The sequence below is a fragment of the Cimex lectularius genome, unplaced genomic scaffold (assembly GCF_000648675.2).
Source record: "Cimex lectularius strain Harlan isolate CLEC.00 unplaced genomic scaffold, Clec_2.1 scaffold338, whole genome shotgun sequence".
Lineage (NCBI taxonomy): Eukaryota > Metazoa > Arthropoda > Insecta > Hemiptera > Cimicidae > Cimex > Cimex lectularius.
Genome location: NW_019392974.1, coordinates 59,884 through 81,783, shown reverse-complemented (window position 1 = coordinate 81,783; position 21,900 = coordinate 59,884). Strand labels below are relative to the sequence as shown.

General features: G+C 35.0%; 1 protein-coding gene across 1 annotated transcript in view; it reads left to right on the top strand.

The window, feature by feature from the left end:
* LOC106665997 (F-box/LRR-repeat protein 16) overlaps positions 1-21,900 on the top strand; it is a 42,721-nt gene that overhangs the window by 12,945 nt on the left and 7,876 nt on the right. The window contains exon 4 of the mRNA XM_014392852.2: positions 6,659-6,950. Coding sequence (XP_014248338.1) covers positions 6,659-6,950 — 292 coding nt within the window. The remainder of the gene's footprint in view (positions 1-6,658; positions 6,951-21,900) is intronic.

Genomic DNA, 21,900 nt, shown 5'->3' with positions numbered 1-21,900 from the left:
CAAATGAATGTTGTGATTTGGCATTGCATGCCGTAAATAAAGATTATTATTATTAAAATTTCCCTTGAAAAATTCGCGCTTCCGAATACATAAAATCCGCTCAAAGAATAACAAATGGCAAAACCAATGTTTTTTTTTAAATACTCAATTTTGGCTTGTAAAGTGATTTTTACGTCAAAATTTTCGGTGATTTAATCGAAGTTGCTTTATTTTAAAAGTATTCCAAGGTCTCACTATTACATTTTTTAGAATTTTTCTTAGTGAAATCTACTTTGCAAGGTTGAAAACGTGATATCAAACCCAAGAACATTTATTTTTAATAAAAACATTTATTAGTCGGTAACAAAAGTCAGATCCATTTCACTTCCTCCTTTTCTTCATGCCATTGCACGTGATTTCACTTTTCTCTATGAGCTGTTCCTTCGTTTCGATGGGCTGTACACTGCACTTTTCACGGTTCCCCATATGTAAAAATCTAATGGTGTGAAATGAGGGCCATGCCACGAGAAGAATATATCTAATTTTTGTAGATGTGAGTATGTCTTTGGAATACTTTGGTGAAATCCGCGAAAATTTGATGGAAAACGTGGCACGAGCCACAATTCAGTATTATTACGATTTTATGTAAAAAAAAAATTTTTTTTTCTTCTACTTGTGGAAATCTAATGAAGTTTGCGAAAAAAAGAGGTCAGAGCCGTTAAAGTTGAGAAATTACGATTTTACGTGAAAGAAATATTTTTTTCTTCTTCTTGTGGAAAATTTAATGTCGTTTGCGAAAAAAAAGGTCAGAGCCGTTAAAGTTGAGAAATTACGATTTTATGTGAAAAAAATATTTTTTTCTTCTTCTTGTGGAAAATTTAATGTCGCTTGCGAAAAAAAAGGTCAGAGCCTATAAAGTTGAGAAATTACGATTTTATGTGAAAAAATATTTTTTTCTTCTTCTTGTGGAAAATTTAATATCGTTTGCGATAAAAAAAGGTCAGAGCCATTAACGTTTAGAAATTACGATTTTATGTGAAAAATTTTTTTTTCTTCTTGTGGAAATCTAATGAAGTTTGCGAAAAAAGAGGTCAGAGCCGTTAAGTTGAGAAATTATGATTTTATGTGAAAGAAATATTTTTTTCTTCTTCTTATGGAAAATCTAATGTAGTTTGCGAAAAAAAAGGTCAGAGCCGTTAAAGTTGAGAAATTACAATTATGTGAAAAAATCTGATTTTTAACTAAAATCACACAATTTTTAACATCTCAGGAAAGAGTCATGAATATAACTCGTTCTGGTGGCACCGAACTACGTTTTATTTAGTGAATCCACCGTGGCGGTATTGACATTAAACCCTTTAACACTGTATAATAGCGGACAAGTTTTTCAATATCTACGTTTTTCTTCATTTTTTGCACCACTCTTCGATAAAGTCGAGGTGTTCGATCTGTTCTTGACTTGGTGTCGGTGGGTGAGGCGTGGGTTGATTACCGATTATTCATTCTATACACGAAATCAAAAAGTTTATTAAACAAAGCGATAATGGGAAATATTTCGGGATAGAAATAGGTGAAAATTTAAGCCAAACCTGAACAGAGACAAAGGACACTGATGTACAAAAGCCTTCCGCACATCGACCTGAGATCTATTGTGCTTTATGACCTGTATTGGGGCCACTGGTTGGTCGCAAGCAAGAAAATTACGGACAAAAAAAGAAATGAGTAAAATAAAAAATGAAGTTAAAATTTAATTAGAATTTAACTGTATGCAGGGTGAAAAAACATACCCGTACCATACTACCCCTTTTTGGCATAAAAGCCATGTTTAAGTCCAAAACCCGTCGTAAATCTGGCCAGATAAAAGTTTTCAATTTCAAAATAAAGCATTTTTGGGCTCACGGCGAACTTCGCTGGTCGTCTATGGAACTGGATAGATGTAGTTGACTCGCCCGATGAAGACACTCGCCGAAATAAAATAAATAATAACTTCCACCGCACTAATAAAACACAGTAAAGAATTAGAAATATTGGATGCAGAATAACGATAAAAACTTAGTATTTTAATATCGGATGCAAAGAAACGGATTATCCGGCGGCTGACTCCTAGACTGGGATTGAATATGGAAGGAAACCAAAGGGATTAATCAAATTAAAACAAAGGAATTTAAAGGCATTTGAAAACTGGTAGCATATGAAAGGCAAGTGGACGGTAAATTTTAAGAAATGGCGTGAACACCTGTCAACGCTCATATAAGTTATTAGTGTAAAACTTGTATGTGCATATAAAAAAGAAAAGGCTTAATTTGACAGCCGGATAAATATTTTTATTCTGGTTGTCACTCCCGATGCAGGGGCCAGTACTTTTTAATTAAGAATAATATAAAAGTGTTGTAAAGTGGTTTGAACCTTCATCCATGACACCCAACGGCGTTAAGCCCTCATGACAAAATTACTTTCTTTACCATTTTCCAGCTTTCCACCAGCCTTTCGTTTTGACTCTTTTTCATAACGCTACATCACTGCAAAATTATGGAAGAGCTCACTCTCTTTCAGAACTCAACCTCTCGGAACGTGAAAAGGAGAAATAATAGCGAACTTCACATGTTGCCCTGCGGGACTCCCAACAATTTAAACGATCTTGTCACTTAACGTTAAACGTCCCATTGGTCAAATACGACACGAATCCAAATGGATAGAGAAAGATGGATCAATGTTGAAAGCAGACGCGGTCTTAAAGTTCCATTGTAATTTAAGAGAACTTGAATTTTTCTTGGAGGTGCCTGAAGATGTGGTTGATTCCTTCGCCCCCTATAGTTTTCATTAGTGGATAGTTTGGGATTTAACTGTGTATTGAGTGAAATAAGACTGAGATAAAATTAGTTTTATTTGATTTTAAACCCTGGCCTTTGATAGTACACGGAAACTGGGAAAAGCAGAAAGCTCCGTTGTCACGCACAATTATCGACGGCATCGGCTATTTTCTCGTGGCACGCCATGTTTTGACAACGGAACCGGTCCCGGATCGCTTTCTCCATTCTAAGGGGTGAAAGGGGTTGCGAGGTCCGGTCGTCCGGGATTGCGTTACGTCACGTCGTTGCCATGGTCGACCGGGTGACCGTTTTTTTTATGTTTTATTTTTGCCCTCCAAATCCAGACTAAGCCAACAATTCATCGAAAAGATTTTCAACTTCCTATTTTAAATAGGACTGTACATTGATCGATTCCAGACTATCTATCTTTATACTCTTATAGATAGCGGTTTGATCGATGGTCCGCATTATCTCGCTGTTTAACGTCACAGAGGGAGTAGTGGCGACACAGATCGGCCCCTCAATGTCTGTTTTTGACGCATCTGACCTATTTTTTACTTTTATTTACATTTATAGTTTTTTTACCATGTAAAAAATACACGCATAAAAGCAAACAAACGTACCGAAACTGGCGAGATTTGGCGGACCCATGCCGATCAAACTTCGTTAATTACTCGGTCTAGAAATTAAGCCCTATGAACTGAAACATTAATTCCTTTACGTCACGGACCTTCGTGCCCAAATGGGCTTAATTTAAGCCCTGCCCTCCCCGAGCGAAAAGCGAAACCAGACTCGCCTATTTGACCGATAACCCTGATATCCCATTTGTTAATTGGGTTAATCCGTTTAATGTTAGCTTAATTACCGCCAGTGCTTTGGACTTAGCGAAGCTTAAAGCTCTAAGTAGACACCACAAAAATAATTTATATATTTCCGGTTTGTTAAGTCAAGGAAATCATGTGAGGTTTTTTTTAAAGGTTATCATTAAATAAATCGTAGTATTTTTAATAATTTATTAATACAAAGAAAGGGATTCGTTCAGAGGGTTAGAAGGGATGAAATAAAATTCTCAGTATTTTCCCCGACAATGGATGTCAATGGAGTTAGGGCCCTCATTAAAAGGGCTTTACTCGCCACATTGGCCTCGTTCTAAAGCTGGGCCACATTGGGATTGGAGGAAATCGATTCGAGCCCACTTTCGTTGGGAATTTTATCGAAGAACCCCTTCCGACCTCCATCGCCTCCGGGTTTACGATCTGGAAAAAATCAATTGGAAGGAGTGTCAGCCTCGTTAAGAGGGGTGCAACTTCTCTCCAATTGGCCGGAGTTTTAAATTTAAAAACCCGTCCGAAACGGTTCGATTTCGCCGTGTCCAACAGTTTTGCACGACAGGATGGTCGCGAAGGTTTAGCCTATTCTGGAAAATTAACAAGGCCCTAATTTTTCTCCTTTACCCTGTCACTTTTCAGAGCAGCCATTTTTATTCTAAACAAAGCAATACAAGCCCTTACGAAACGGTTCGATTTCGTCGTGTCCAAAGACAGCGGGGTCACGGCGAAAAAAGGCGACAGTTTTGCACGACAGAAACGTCGCGAAGGTTTAGCCTATTCTGGAAAATTAACAAGGCCCTAATTTTTCTCCTTTACTTCCATATCCCTACATACAGAGTACAAATTATTTATTTATTTAACGCTTATTTATACAGGATGTCACTTTTCAAATAGCCACTTTTATTCTAAACAAAGCAATACAGTGCTTTCTCAGTAATCCGAACTAATCACTATATTCTGATTATTGAAAAAAAATCGGATTACATAGGTTATTAAAAATAAATAAATAAATACATTTGTAGAACAGTTTTTTTATTATATTGCTTTGCAGCAATAGTACACATTGCATAATAAATAAATCAATTAATTACTTAATACAAAGTACAAAGTACAATGAAATAGTTTTACACATAAGGAAACAATTAGTATACACGTTCAACGACACTCAAATCTATATCACAGTATTGCACATCAATATCATACTATTTCAAAAATGCATATACTATTTTATACACGTGCACATTTCCAGTTGAAAGCAAGCTTTATCGTTATTTTTTACACAAAACTAAAAACTATTAGACTTCATACCGGGTGATTATAAACTCCCCTCCCGCAATTTTATTTGTCGTAAATGTCGCGACATTTTTCTTTTTTTTCAAATGGAAAAGTATCATTTTGAATACGGGATAAAATTCTACGACTTTTTTTAAAGACTTTACTTCGGGTACTTTTCTTGTAGAGTTTGTCCTTTAAGGTTTGAAAAAAAAGTTCGAATTTTATTTATCTCAATCGTCGTTCATTTACCTCCTAGCAATTTTAAGTTAATTACTAATTCATTTACCTCCTAGTAATTTTATTAAGTTAATCCTAGTAATTTAAATTTTACAAAATGGGCACCAACAATCTTCATATAAAGCAAAATCCTATAATGGGATTCATTTCGCCCTTCAAGGAAAGTATCTGGTTTTGTGCGAATTTGAAATATCCCAATATCGGCAATTGTGAGATTTTTGGTTTATGAGTAAACATCGAATAATATCTCGTGAGTTGATTTTAAGGAATCAAGAGATAATTTGTTTTGGTTCACTTCATCTCCAGCTAATGCAAAATAGAACTGCTAATTTGATTTTTTAAAGTGTTAATCGGGTTTCCGTTAAAAAAAATAATAATATGCCAAGGTGGTCTAGATCTCTGGAAGATAGAGTAGATTTAATTTATGAAGCTGAACTCGTGTTTAACACCAATCATCCGGATCGTCCCGTTGTTAGGTGTTTTATGTAATTTGAACAAACCGGAACAGTCGTTGATAAAAAGAGACCAAGTACGTTTTCATTTAAAAAAATGAATAAAAATCAACTTTTGATTTAATTTTTAAACACGATAGATGTTAATTATTAACGTCTTTTCTTTTAACAGGCGTTATAGACTTAAAGAAGAGGTTGTAGAAGACGTTCTTCTAGACATTATCGAAACTCCTACCCAATCCTGCAAGCAAGGCGCCAGTAGGAATGATATTTCGAAGATTTCCGTCCGAAATATTCCCAATAAAAACATATTTCATTCGTTCTAAATTCATCTGCATCAAGAACTTAATGAAGATGGCCCAGATAGACGCCTTCAAATTTGTGAAATTTTGGACGACAGAATATGGGTCTAGTTGAATGGGTCTAATACGGATAATTTCTTTTAGTGACTAGGGAACTTTTTTTTGGTAATTCTAATCCTTATACCCAATACTCTGAAGAACTAAACGTTTTGGCAGGGATCTTAGGGAACAATATCATAAGAAAAGAAAAGACGGCAATAATTAATATCTACCGTTAAAAATGCGCAATGGTTATATTTCTTTTAAAAGAAATAATATATAATGAAAAATTTCATAATTTTTTTACAAAGATTCTGACGATGGATTCTCGAATCGTACAAATAAACATTTATATAATTGATTAATTTACTTTTTAAAAAACCACATGGATTTTTTTTATATACAAAAAGCAAAAAATAAAAATAATAAATATTTGGTAGGAGAATGAAAGATACGGCGCAACAGGTATACAGTTTTGCACGACATGACGGTCGTGCGGGTTTAGCCTATCCTAATACTAAACAAGGCTCAAATATCTGTTTTTCTTGAAATGTAATCGAGCTTACACACACAGAGACACACCGACACATAAACCACCACACATAGAATATTTCTTTAGTTCAGGGTTGAGGGTCACAACCAGGATGTCATCGCTTTCTCCAACGTTAGGTCTTAGAATGACTTCTTTCTAAAATAAATAGACTGACGGATTGTTTTTTCTTTTTTTAATTTAGGGGCTTTACGAATTGGAGTTAGCCGGCTGCAACGAGATAACCGAAGCTGGTCTCTGGTCGTGTCTGACTCCTAGGATAGTAAGCCTGACGCTGTCAGACTGCATCAACGTCGCAGATGAGGCGATCGGCGCTGTGGCCCAGCTGCTGCCCTCGCTGTACGAATTTTCCCTGCAGGCCTATCACGTGACAGACGCAGCGCTGGGATTCTTCTCGCCGAAGCAATCGACGTCGCTCAACATCCTGAGGCTGCACAGCTGCTGGGAGATTACGAACAACGGCATCATCAATATTGGTATTTACAATTGAAAAATCTGCATGAAATAAAATTGTCTCAAACATAAAAATTTGACGTTTTGTACTTTTTCTCATTTTTAAACCAAACATGTTTTTCAAAAATTGTCAACACTATTCAATATTTCATTCCTGCATAATCTGACAATTTCATTAGTAAAATGGAGAATAAATTACTCTCCTCTCTCTCTATCTCTTTGTCACTGTATAGATTTACATAATTTGAGTAGACCGCGGGGTTGATTGCGTGCAAGAAAGGGGGCGCATGCGTGCTCCCGGGGCCGTGTCGAAACCCCCTCGGGGGTGCAAAGTTCCGACGAGAAACGTATATTCGCCCTCCTCACTAAGAAAAGGCCCAGCGCAGCGAATCGGGTCACGGGCCCGTACATACGAGCTACTTTTGCCCGTTTATGAAGCCCTCGTAACATTTTTTTACTTGTTTCAACACCAAGACTCCCTTTATCTGCGTATATAAAAAAACTGACGAGTTGTTTTTTTGATACAAAATGACCTCATTAAAACAATATATTGTAAAATGTAATGGTGCTTAATTGGAGGAAAAAGTTTTCCAGGGAATATGATTGCATTGAAATATCAAATAGCGAGACTAGACTCATCAATAATGATACAAACAGGACAGACACTTTTCACTCTCTCTCTAATCTTTCTTTGTCTGTCTCTCTTTATCCATCTATTACTCCAATATTTAATAGCTCACTCTCTCTTCTTCCTTATCAAGCTCTCTTTCTTCTTTAATTACTCTCATATTTACACCTCTCTCTTCCTCTCACTTTCACACACTCACTCACTAACTTTCTCTCTCTCTCTATCTCTCTATTTATCTTTCTACCTTTCTTTATCAATTTTTCTTTCTTCCTTAAACCCTCACTCTCTTCCTCACCCTCTCCCTTGCATTCTCTCCTTCTCCCTTAATCACTTTCACATTTATCCACTCTCTCTCTCTCTCTCAGTCACTCTCTCTTTCTTTCTCCCTCTCTCTATGTCTATCTATCTATCTATTTACCTATTTATCACTGCTTCCCGTAATCTTCAAAATCACCTGAACACCCTAGAATGCTGGCTCCGTCGGTGGCGAATCAAGATCAACGAAACCAAATCAACGAACATAATATTTACTCTAAACAATTTACTCTCTCTCTCTCTCTCTCATATTCACACATCTCTCTCGTTCCGGCTTTCTCTCCCCATCTCTCTCTTTTCAACAATTATTCACTTGTCCACTAACTTCACATGTCTTTCTCTCTCTCTCTCTCTTTCTCTTTCTCTCTTTCTCTCTCGCTCTACTCTCTAACTATCTATCTAGCTTTCTACTATCTATCTACTGTTATTTCTATAATTATCTGTCGCCCAACTATCTTCTAAATATCTCTCCAATCATTATATCTATGCATGTATCTACATTTATTCAATCTCCAGCTTTATCTGTCTCTCTTTCCCTCTCAGCTCCTTCCTTCTCTATTTTTTACCTTCCTACTATCTGTCTACTTTTTCTCTTTCTCCTTTAATCACTCTATGTTTACTTACTTTCTCTTTAGGAATTTGGGTTCACAATTCTATGTGTTAATTTTTCTCTATATCGCAGTTTTTATATTATTTGTCAGACTACCTTGCTGATTTTGGACAGCCTGACGAAAATCTTTGAAAACATTTACGTCATATTATTAGTTTTTTTATTGTATAATTGAAATGCGGTCTTGTTTAGCTTGTTGTTGTACTACGGGTGGTTAAGCGATTTTTGTGTTCGTTTGTGTAAAAACGTGTAATAGTCATTATATATAGAATATTCTTGTTTACCTGAGTGAATAAGAAAGTAAATCACTTGGTAATGAGATATACGTTGGAATAACACTAATCCCGTTGATTTGTCGTGGTTTATTTTCGCGGCTTGGGTCGCGGTTCGCATTCTTCCCCCCCCCCGACCCTGTCATCCTAATTTACGCAGATTCTGCAAATAATTGTACCCACCGACAATGTGTATAAATAGAGACGGTTTTTATTCAACTCAGTCGGGGCGGCGGGTTCGGTTTCGAATTCCGGCGATACACGCGGGAGGAGAGAGAACGTTGTCCCGGCCGCCTACGAGAAGAATTTGACCCTGTTGGAACTCGATTTATTTATTCTCTATTTTTACCCTCCGTACTTTTATTTTATTTATCGCCTTGAAAGAATTTATATATTTGATATATATTTGATGCGTTTCTTCATATTAGACTCGCTTCTGAAATAAATTTTCAGTTTTTACATAGTGTTTTCTTTATGTTTAATCGAATAGATGCCATGTTTCAAATAACTTCTAGCAGACCACATTTCTATATTATTATTATAAAGTAAAGGTTCATCGCTCCGCAGACACACAGATATTACCTGAGAGGTTTGTGGAGAGGTGAAAGAGAGAGAGAAAAAGAAAGAGAAAGAGCGTGAGGAAATTAACTTGTAATTGTTTGAATGGAGGAAGAGATAGATAGATAGATACAAATAAGATAGATAGATAGATAGATAGATAGATAGATAGAGAGAGAGAGAGAGAGAGAGAGAGAGTGAGAGAAGAGTGAGAAACAGAGAGAGAGAGAGAAAAGAAGAGAGAGAGAGAGAAGAGTGAGAAACAGAGAGAGAGAGAGAGAGAAGAAGAGAGAGAGAGAGAGGGCGTGAGGAAATTAACTTGTAATTGTTTGAATGGAGGAAGAGATAGATAGATAGATAGATACAAATAAGATAGATAGATAGATAGATAGATAGATTGATAGATAGAGAGAGAGAGAGAAGAGTGAGAAACAGAGAGAGAGAGAGAGAGAGAGAGAGAGAGAGAATGCGTGAACTAGTGATTATGTGATTGATTGATTGATAGAGGCAGAGAACATGTAAACATGTTAGTAATTGATAGAGAAAAAGTGTGTGTGTGTGTGTGTGTGTGTGCGTGCGCGCGCTTGTATGCGTGAATGTGTGCTTGAGTGTATGTGTGAGCTAATGTTCATATAAATGATTGTCATTTCTTACATTGACAGAAGACTTAGACAGATTTAACCGAATTTGTTCGATACTGACAAAGATTAGCGGATAATTAATAGAAAAAATTACAATTCAAGAAGGAAAAAATATATAAAATGAAAAGTAGGTCATGTTGAGCAAAGGTGAAGCGTGTCTGGGAAATCTTGATCCTGTTTTTTTAGCTTTTTAGAAAGAAAAAGTTTAACGTTGGGTCATTCGAATTCGTCTTTGAAGTTAGGTTGAATTATTATTTTTTTAACGTGGTGGAAAGAGCAAACCTGTTTCGTTCTACACGCATATAACCGCGCACAGTTTGAAAAGTTTTCATTTTTTTATGAATAAAAAATCCCCATTAAACGAAAGCTCGGTTGTAAAGCGCTGTTAATAATTCGAAAAGCCATTAGCCTCTGTTTGCCCATTATTTGGACCACTTCTCTCAACCGGCAATTTCCAAGTCTTTTCCTCTTCAAACCCCGCCTTGTAATACAAGTCGGAAATAAAAGGGAGATAAGGGGGCTGCATCGTTAGCGGGGTGACCTCTTTCGGGGACTGTTGGCGTAAAACCGTTTAACCCCTTTTTTCCGACGAGGAATCCGTTTGACCCGAATCCTATTATCGAGTTCGATCCCATTGGAAAGGACTTCCGGGTCGATTTTTTTTCATAACGAAACAAACTCCTTTTCACGATTTCTTCTCTTTTAGGAAAATTGTATGGTAAAATAAATAATGTAAAAACGTTTTACTTGACTTATTATGGATAATAAGTGTTAAATTTGGTGATTTGTATTATAAAAGCGCCGGAATAAACTTCCGCCGGACCGGACGGTATTGCGGTAGGGTATCTGGTTGCGCCGTGCGTTCTTTCCATTTTAAATTTATTTCTTCTTCGTTTTCCTCTGTCAAAGCACCGTTTATTAAATATTTTATTGCTTAATTTATAAATGCGGATTTTTATGGTGATAAAAAACCCTTAGGGTATGGGACTAAGTTTTTTCGACCTTTTTCAAACCTAGTAAGACATAAATATTTGAACATTTGAAAGATTCTCGTCCAATCCTCGTTTGCCAAACTGATTAATGAGATTTAAACACAACTTAATTCGAAATCCAACTAGCTATCGATGGTATAAAAAGAAGAAGATACCAATTTAAAAAACAAACAAATATATACAGGGTGTTCTTTTTAGATGAACCGGCTGAATTTCTCTTGAACACATAATGTTATCAGAAAAACAAAAAATACGCAGTTAATATTTATATTTGCTAGCAGTGTTGTATAAATTCATTTTTTCACATTCTACGTGTTATTTGTATAATTTAAACAATGCTTATAAATCCCAGGCCCTGAAGATGATCTCAATAAAGATCGAAACGTTGGCACTACCAAGAAAATGTTTTTCTAAAACCTACGTCACACCAGACCACATCTCACGGTCTCCAAATAATCGCCTGTAATATGTTTTGATGGAAGACAAAACTGTTGGCATGTGAAGATCTCTGTGAAGTGTGTAATTTTTTACATAAAAAGAGGCAGAAACAATTAGTTTTAAAATTATGGATTGAAAACTATGTAATCTTTGAATATCTGAATATTTATCCAAACCATAAACTTGGCACCAAATAGGTTTGAGTAGGTATGTGTAAGTCGAAATTTTTGATTTTAATGGTAATTTTGATTGTCGGTTGAGTAGGTAATAAAGCATTTTAAATCGTTTGTTGAGTATCTGTTTTTTTAATCGTGTGTATAGATTCCAAGTTAGTCTTCAAGCAAATGTAAGTCCTAAATAATTAACTTTTAGTTCCTCTATGCTAGTACAATTCTCACGAAGGAATGTAAAGGTGATAGGTTGTGACTTTGTGTGGTTAAACTTTATTTTCCAAAGATTGTTCCATTTTTCAAATGTTGATATGTAGTTTTGTGTGGAGAATATTTTCTTCAGTACATCAAATGTCGTCTCTGAAAGGAACATTAACCATCTGTCATAATCAGTGTTCCGACGCCCTTGGTATGTTTTATAATTGCATGTTCTGAAGATATCTCTTCTCTTGTTTTTTAAAACAACCCCAAAACGCTTTCGGTCTTTCGATGTGAGAATTGTTGATTTTCGAGAACATACAACAAAATGCCCTGGACGGATCCACATCTCATGTGTGCAACATGAAAAAATATCAAAACAATCATTCAAAAAGGAAAGAAAAAAATTAAGAGCCAAATTATAGAAAATACATATTGTGTGGGCAACTGCTTGCTAGCAGACCCATCACCTTCACCCGAAGAAATTCATAAAACCGACTAGTGCAAAAACATCAAATGAAAAGAATAATTCGTTATTAATTAAAATTAACATTCTACGCCATAATTTTGTTATTCTTTGACCAGTTTAAAATCTGATCGTTTTCAGTGTAAAAAATCCATTAAAAAATGGGAAAAAAGGTCATTTTCATTTAAAATTTCAAAGTTTAACTGGCTCTGAAGTATCCTGACAAATAATTTTAAAAAGCGTACACATTTAAAACTAGACTAAAAAATAGTAAATAGGTATTTTTTGATTTTTCCATAATGTTATCTGCTTAAGAGAAATTCAGCCAAGCCATCTAAAAAGGAAACGCTGTATCGAACACGGTCAAAATTACGATTATCCTGGCAATGTTTCCTTTTCCTGTCTTGTTTCGAAACGTCGTTTTAATATATTGTTGTTTTAATATTTTAACGAGCCGGGATAAACGATGACATATTAAATGTAATAAATTTAAAAAAATTACATAAATAATCTACTGTCTGGTCCAAGTGGCAGGCATACGTCCAAGTGTTACGACGTTTCACCCGGTTGAAAAGATAAAAACGCTTACAGGCCTAAAACGTGCCAATATTGCATCTTTAAAAACATCCATGTCGATACGTTAGGATATTTTCACTAAGGTAAAGGTTGTAAATGTAGAGGCCGGAAATGTTTGGAACTGGCCCAGAAGGTCTACGACATTCCGGCTACAATCGGATCCGAGTTCAACTCGGTGGGTCAATTTCAGATCTTATTTGTTCCAACGGGGGATCTTTAAATCCCAAGGATTAAAACCATCCGTATAAATTATTCAAAAGATTTATTGCCTCGGTTTTTTTTACAAAAAATAAAATAAATAAAAGTATTTTCTTTATTCCTCTCGTCTGATTTATCTAAAATACCAAATTCTTGGCGACAAGCCGTAAAATCTTTTGAAAAAAAAAACCCTGCCGCGGAAAAGGTCGTTTAACCCTGGAAATCGATAATCCTTTAAAATATTTTCCATTGTTCTGTCGCGGTTGTCACGCAGATCCGAGTCGTGCGAGTAAAATTGAAACAAACCGGTCGATTTGCAACAACACGGCTCGTTTTGGGGTGGCAAAGTCGACGCATTCTGATGAACAGCGATTTACATTTATATTGGGGGAAAACACTAATGTCTAAGGTAATTTATAGTGGAACCTAACCTTAATCACTTACACAGTCTCACTTTCCCTTCAACAATTAATTACATGTTCTCTCTATCTATCTATTTGCACATCACTCAAACTATCACTTTCTCTTTAAATATTTCGTTCTTCCAAAAATACAAATACTTATTTAGTCTCATTCTCCCTTCAACAATTACTTACATGTTCTCTCTATTCGTCTCTTTGTCCATCACTCTATCTATCACTTTATTTTTAACTATTTCGTTCTCCCAAACATACAAATTTCTTACATAGTCTCACTCTATCTTCAACAATCACTTACATGTTCTCTCTATCTATTTGCTCATCACTCTTTCTATCCCTCTCTCTTTCAATATTTCATTTTCTCAAAAATACAAATTACTTACATTTTCATTCACGTAATCGTATTCTCATTCTTTCTTTTTCGCATCCATTTTTTCTTTTCTCCCTCTTTATTTATTTTTGTTTTTCTTTCTCTTTCTTTCCCTCATTATTTTTCCATCTATTTCTATCGCTAAATGTTCATGTTCTTTTATGCACTTTTGTGTGTCTCTCTTTCTCTTTTTTACTATCAATCATCATGTACCTTCCATCTCTTCTCTATCTATCCATCTCTTTATCCATCACTCTATCTAACATTTTCTCATTCAATATGTCATTCTCTCTAAAAAATACAATTTCCTTACATTTTCATTCACTCATTCAAATTCTCATTCTCTCTCTCATTCATTTTTTTTCTTTTCTTTCACTACATGTATTTTTGTTTTCTTTCTCTGTCTTTCTTTTTCCATCTATCTCTGTCGTCAAATGTTTATCTTCTTTTATGCACTTATGCGTCTCTAAACCTTTCCCATTTTACTAGCAATTATTATTTACTCATTCTCTCTTCAACAATCACTTGCATGTTCTCTCTATCAATCTCTTTGTGCATCGCTCTATCTAACACGTTCTTTTTCAATATTTCGTCCTCTCAAAACTACAAATTAGTTACGTGTTCATTCATTCATTCTTTCTTGCTCTCATTCATTTTTTCTTTTCACCCGTATATTTATTTTTGTCCATCTATCTATTTATTTATCTATCTCTATCGCCAAATGTTCATCTTCTTTTATTCACTTATTTTTCTATCACTCTTTCTCTATTTTTTTACTATCAATCAATCACATCAATCATCTCTTTTCAACTATCACTTACATGTTCTCTCTATACTTCTATTTGCTCATCGCTCTACCACTTTCTCATTCAATATTTCATTCTTAAAAAAAAAAATTAATTAAATTTTCATTCACTCATTCTCTCTATCATTTATTTTTTCTTTTCTCCCTCTATGTTTTTTTTATTTTCTTTCTTTCAGTCTGAATTTATCCATCTCTATCGCCAAATGTTCCTCTTTTTCTGCCCTCTTACGTATCTCTCTTTCTTTCTCTATCTTTTTTACTATCCATCAATCACATGTTTACTCACTCTCTCTTCAACAATCACTTACAGGCTCTCTCTACCTATCGATCTGTCCATCACTCGAACACTTTCTCTTTCAATATTTCATTTTCTTAAAAATACAAATTACGTGTTCATTCACTCATTCAGTTTCTCATTCTTCCTCTCTCTCTCATTCATTTTTTCTTTTCTTCTATTCTCCCCTATCCTTATTTCTATTCTCTTTCATTTTCCCTGCTTATCTATCTTTCTCTATCGCCAAATTTTCATCGTTCTTTATACTTTTCTTCCACTTTCTTTCTCCTTAACTCCCTCCCTCTTTCTCTTATTTTCTCCCTCCTTAGCTCCAATTTTCTTCTTCTCTTTTTATGTTTAGCTTTATTCTCTTTCTTTCTCTACTTATCTATCTATCTGTTTATTTATATATCGCTATAGTTAAATTTTCATCTCCATCTGTCCACATATGTCCCGCTTTCTCTCTCTCTCTCTCTCTCTCTCTCTCTTCTACTACTCTCATACTCTCATTCTCTTCTTCATATTTTTCTTTTCCTTGTTCTCCCTCCCTCTCTCTCTCTAAATCATTTTTTCCTCTTTTTACCTTTTTACCTACCTAAATCATTTTTCTCCGTCATTCACCTTCTCTCTGCTTAACTCTTCTTAAATTTTTTCTTTCTTTCTCTCTCTCTCTCTCTCTCTCTCTCTCTCTCTCTCTCTCTCTCCATCTATCTACCTATCTCTATCTCTCTCTATCTCTTAGCAGGGTGTACTCTTATATTTTTTTTCAATTTCTCTGTGATTATCAACGAATTGTTCCTAGCTATAATGGAGTGGATGATATTGCAAAGACTGGTCCAAAAAGGTCAGACAAAACTGAGCGAGGAAAAAGTACCAAATGAACAACTACATTGGACAATCAATTTTGCCATCTTGTGGACATCAAAACATGGACCTCCTGACTTCCACTCAGGAGATACTTGACATTATACCTGGACCTCCTCTCAACCTAACAAAAGACTGGGTCAACCATGAAGAGTTTATAGATCGAAATCTGTTTTGACCGTCCAAATAACTTTACACGAGAACCATTTTCGACATACGGAATATAACTTTGGGAGGGGGGTTCCGCTAAGCTGTCCAATATCGAGGACAACTTTCAATCGATAGTCCTCAGACAAATAGTCAAGGCTTTAAAAAAGATTCAAATCCGGGCGTTGTTTGTGTTTGCCACGTGTGTGACAAAACCCGTCCTATTTATAGATTTTTGTAATAAACCCAGACTTTTAAAGTTGTCGTAAATCGCGTTGAAGTTACAATCCACGAGACAAGAGAGAAAAACAACTCCACCCACAGTTGATGAATCGGGTCATGTCAAATTCCATTTAAGAAAAAAAAACAGGTTACAAGGATCATTTTGTCATGCGAGGTGGCTCGTTAAGCGGTTCGAAATTCCAGCCATTCGCGCTGGCAAGTGTCCCGTGATTATTTTTACGCGGAAAGTACAATATTTATTCGGCCGATTAAACGGTTTACAGGCCACGGTGGACTCTGATGCGCCAGAAATTTCTACCGAGGGGATAAAGTGAAATAAAAAAGAGAGAGAAAGGAATGATAACGATGAAAAAAGGATGTTTCCTCGGGATTGTACTCAGTTATTTCAACGCTATGAAAGAATGAAAATTCAATTTCTGCTGACTCCCGACTATTTTATTAAAAAGAGACCAAATAAAAACATTTGTGCCAACATACATTTTTCCTATTGTTTTATTTAAATAGCACAACAAATAGAGTCAATACAGGCTCAGTTTAAAAGTGTTTTATTCCCATTGAAATTAAGCAATTAAATTATTTCATTGCCAGGACAAAAGACAAATATTTGCTCCCGCAACTGGAATATCGATTAGGCTTCGTATGTGGCCCTTGATTGAAATTATATAACTTAACGCAATCGACAAACCTCTTTACAAATGAAAAGAAGTTCTTTTACAGATTTTCTAACTTAGACGCTCATAAAAGAACTTTTTCACTCCTTCTATCTATTAATGCTTTCAAACTCTCTCTCTCTCCTTCCTTCCTTTTCCCTCTCTCCTCCCTCCCTCTCTTTCCCTCTATCTGACTGTAGATTTATCGATCTTTCTACCACCTATCAACCTATCAACTTTTATTTCTACATTTATCTATCTATCTCCATCGCTAAATTGTTCTCTAAATATCTCTCCAACAGTATATCTTTGTATTTATGCATGTATCTGCATTTTTCAATGTCCCCTCTCTCTCTTTCTCTCTCTCCAATAATCACTCAAATTTTTACGTGTTCATTCCTCCTATCTCTCTCCCTCGTTCTCTCTCTCTTCAATAATCACCCAAATTTTCAATTACCCATTCTCTCTCTCCTCTCTCTCCCCCTCTCTCTCTCCTCTCTGTCTTCTTCCTCCTTCTCTATCTGAATATTTATCTTTCTATCTATCTATCAACCTTCGTACAACATATCTACTTTTATTTCAACTTTTATCTATCTTTCTTCATCTCCAATTAGTTCCCTAAACATCTCTCTATCTGTAAATCTTTCTATCTATGCATGCATCTACATTTGTCAATTTCCCGCTCACTCTCTCTTTCTCTTTCTTTTTCTCTCTATCTACCTACTTAACTACTACCTATCTACATCTATCCATCTATCGCTATCGCCAAATTTTTCTTTCATCTTTTGCTCAATCTATTTACCTCTAAGTCATTTTTTCCTTCTATCTCTATCTTAATTTTTTCTCCTCTTCTCCGCTTCTCTCTCTCCCTCTTTCTCTCGATGTACACACACACACACACACACACACACACACACACACACACACACACACACACACACACAATATATAAAATCTTCTACCTACTGTCTATTTATTTTATATCTATATTTCCATGTATATCGCCAAATTGTCCTCCTTCATAACTCTTCATAATAACATTCTCTCTATGACTTATTATCTATGCATGTATCTCCATTTTTCCACCATTTTTTCTGTCTGTCTGTCTGTCTCTCTCTCTCTCTCTCTCTCTCTCTCTCTCTCTCTCTCTCTCTCTCTCTCTNTTCTCGTTCTCTCTACCTATCTAACTACTTTTTATCTATTTTTATCTGAATCAATTCTATATTCCCCCATTTTATTCGTACACATTTACCTTTAGCAAAAAATGGTCTTAAACAAACTCCAAGTTAATTTTACGAAAGAAAGTAAAATTTTGATAGAATCGACCATTTTTTGAGTCATGGGAGTATGCTTTTTGTAATAACAAGATGGCCATTCCCGTTTATTTCGGTAACATTTAACTTAGCAAAAAATGGATTTATACAAACCCCAAGTTGATTTTTTGTTACAAAATGCATACCCTCCTCATAATTCTTCCGTCGGACATAACTCAGACCGATCCTATCAAACTTTTCCTTTCGATATGTTATTTTCATTTAAAATAACAAAGTTAGCGTCATTTCCCAGCTAGATGAGAAAGCTATGTTAAATTTTTTACCACCACCCACGCGATTCCTAACCAAAATTAACTTGGGGTTTGTATAAGTTAGTTAATCGTTTCCGAATTAAATGGGTGGAATATAGAAGTTGATACATCCTGTATATCAATCGCCAAATTGTCCTCTCAATAGCTTCCTCTATTTGTGCATGTTTTTCCATTCTTCCAATCTCTCTCTGTCTTTATTTTTCTTCTTATGTCTCTCTCTCTCTCTCTCTCTCTCTCTCTCTCTCTCTACCTCTCTCTCTCTCTCTACCTCTCTCTCCCTTTATCTGTACATCGAAATCACTGTATTTTTTCTTTCTGCATCAATCACGTAAGTACTCACACAAATATAACAAAACAATAAAATTCAAAATTATCTAAGTCTATAAGGTACTTTAAAAAAAATCACGTTAGTGTGAACTGTGATGGGAAAAAGTCACCACTCGAGCATAAGAGTGAACCGTCAGTTCAACATACGACAAAACAAAAAGAAGCCACTTTACATTTAACAAAACGCAACATACTCATATGCAGCATATATTGAAAGGGTGGAGTGAAAGTTCGAAAGGTCAAGGGCAGCGAAGCGATCAATTCCTCTCTTTCTCTTTCTCTCTCTCGGCTGTGGGCGACTGAGGCCATTAAAACCGTCCGGGATTAAATTTATTTCCTGTTTTTGTGCGTGTATTTTCAACTCGTTGAAGAGAGAAAAAAAACGCTTGGCTTCGTGCTGACTCGCTGAAGACAATTTACGAGGCGAATTGCAACATTCCAATTTAAATATTCACCCTAGAAGAATAGCCGCTTGTTTTTTGTTTTTTTAGGGACTTGAAAGTGTAATAAAATCACCTCTGTATTAAAATATTTTTAGTAATGTTTAAGATTTGTTATGAAATCTTAATAGTGCCGAGGTGAGGCAAGGCAACCTTACAAGTCTATGATTCATCCAAGAAATGTGGTTTGTTTTAAAATTATTATAGTAAAGATTGCCTATATTGATTTATTGACTTTGTAGGAGTGTGAAGGGTGATTCATTTTAAATAAAAGCATTGACTTTAACAGAAAAGTGCCTCGTTTTTGTTTAGACAAAAAAAGATGTGTTTGTTTGGGAGGAGGACACTTCATCGTACATGTTTCATCAATCATCGCTTTCTTTCTTTCATAGGGTCTCGGTTTTATTCCATATAAAAAGGCCATTGACCGCAGAAAGATCGGAGTCGTTGCACCCTGAAATGATAAATAACGAATGCTTCTACTGTGAAAGTCTTTCCGATAAGAATTCCTGTTTTTTTTTTTTAATAAATTACACGAAAAATGAACTAACGATTAAAATATAGATGTTGAGACTCTCACCCTTGACGTTTTTACTGACAGTCTAGCCGTAAAACTAGGCCCCTTCGCGGTTTACGACCAAGGAGGTTTTACCTTCTTGAATAATATATTCAATATATACGTAATGGGAATGTAAAAAAGCTCCACAGAACCGACCCAGTTTCGACATTGAATTTTTAAAATAAGCCGCCTTGTTTCGAGAACGATCCTATTGGAATGCATCGTGGAAAATGAGCCTGTAAATCCACCCTCGGAACTTGTTTCGGCGTGAAAGAGAAAAATTTACGACAAACCTGAACACAACCAACCATTGAAATATTTATTCGGAAAGAGATACGCAAAGTTTTAAATAGATAAATTCGCTACATTAATATATTTTCCGTCGTTGTCTTGGAATTAATTTTGTTTCACTTATCATCACATCAAAAGTTTTTTAAAGGTAAGGCGTAATAGGCCTACAGTTGTGCACGACCGAAAAGTCGTGCTGGTTTAGATTAATTACGAAAATAAAAGGCGCTGATCTAGAGCACAGATAAACTGTTTGCCCTCGTAAATAATTTATTTTTATCAATTTATCTAAATATTAATTATTAAATTTTCTATATTTATTGTCAAATCATGAAGTTTAGTTTTTTCAGCTTTAATTACAGTTGAAAATTTTTAGAATCAGAAAGAATGTGCACTGATTGCAAAAAAAGTGGCCACCCTCGTTTTTTCAGTAAATACGTGCAATCATAATAATTTTTATTGCTTGTTTTTTTACTGGATATTTAAAAAATAAGATATAGCTAAATAAATTAAGTAAAAAATTAAACTTAGTTATACAATTTTACCAAAAGTGTTCTATGGAAACAATTATAACAATATTCAATTCAGTACGGAATATTCCCCTTTCTTTATTCTTTATTATTAAGGATATTACGGGACAATTTCCAACTAGTAATGTCTTACATAATAGATGACAAAATTAATATACGAGTGCTAAGAAATGTGTATAAAATTTATAAGCAGCATGCCAAATGCAAAGTTAAAAGTAAATCTGGCAAATATATATTTAATAGAAACAGCATAAATTATTTAATACCACTGACAACTTTATTCATATTTTTCTTAAAGGTATGAAATTTACAGCCCAGAAACTCTATGCTGCCAAATTTATCGTCAAAAGCCCATTGATAAGAAGAGTTTCACCCACACTGTCCGTAACGGTTTTGGTGAAATTCAGGATTATTTTTTCACTTAATAACTCCAATAATAATGGATCCCAATGAACTTCCATAAAAAACTTTTGCCAAGGACCAAGCTACGATTCTCAAGTTTCATGAGCCGGCATTCATGAGCGCAAACACCAAATTCCTTTTCTATTTTAAAACCATGTATTTCACGAACCTGTTTTGTACCTTTTCCACAATTGATTGAACAAATCTGCAAATTTAATAATACAATAAATAGAATAATTTATCATTTTATTTAAATATTAATTGTTAAATTTGTCACATTTATTGTCAAATCAAGAAATGTAGTTTTTTCAGATTTAAATCCATTTGAAGATGTTTAGAATCAGAAAACAAGCAGTTATGCTGAGTGGCAAAGAAAGTGGCCATCCTCGTTTTTTTTACTTAGTATCCTTTAAATACTTGCAATTGTTATAATTTTTATTTTCAACAATTTTATCAAAAACGTTGCTATGGAAACAACAAAGAAAATACTCAATTCAATACTGAGTATTCATAGGTAAGGCGTAATAGGCCGACAGTTGTGCACGACAGAAAAGTCGTGCTGGTTTAGCCTAATTACGAAAATAACACGCAAATTTAGAAACCAGATATATTGTTTGTCCTCGTAAATAATTTATGATTTACCTAATTATTACTTATTAAATTAAATAAATAGGGGGAATAATAAGTAGGGAAAGAAATATTAATTAAGCCAAATTTATCGCCAAAAGCCCACTGATAAAAAGATATTGACCCATACTGTCCTTAACGATTTCGGTGAAATTCAGATTATTTTTTTCACTTAATAATAACAGATCCCATTGAACTTCAATAAAAATCATATGCCAAGGGCCAAACTACGATTTTCAAGTATCATGAGCCGGCATTCATGAAACACCTTATTCATTTTCCTCCCATCCGAGCCCCATTTTTAAAACCATGTATTTCACGAACCTTTCTTGTAACTTTTCAATTGATTGAATAAGTCTGCAAATTCCAAGGAAAGCAGAG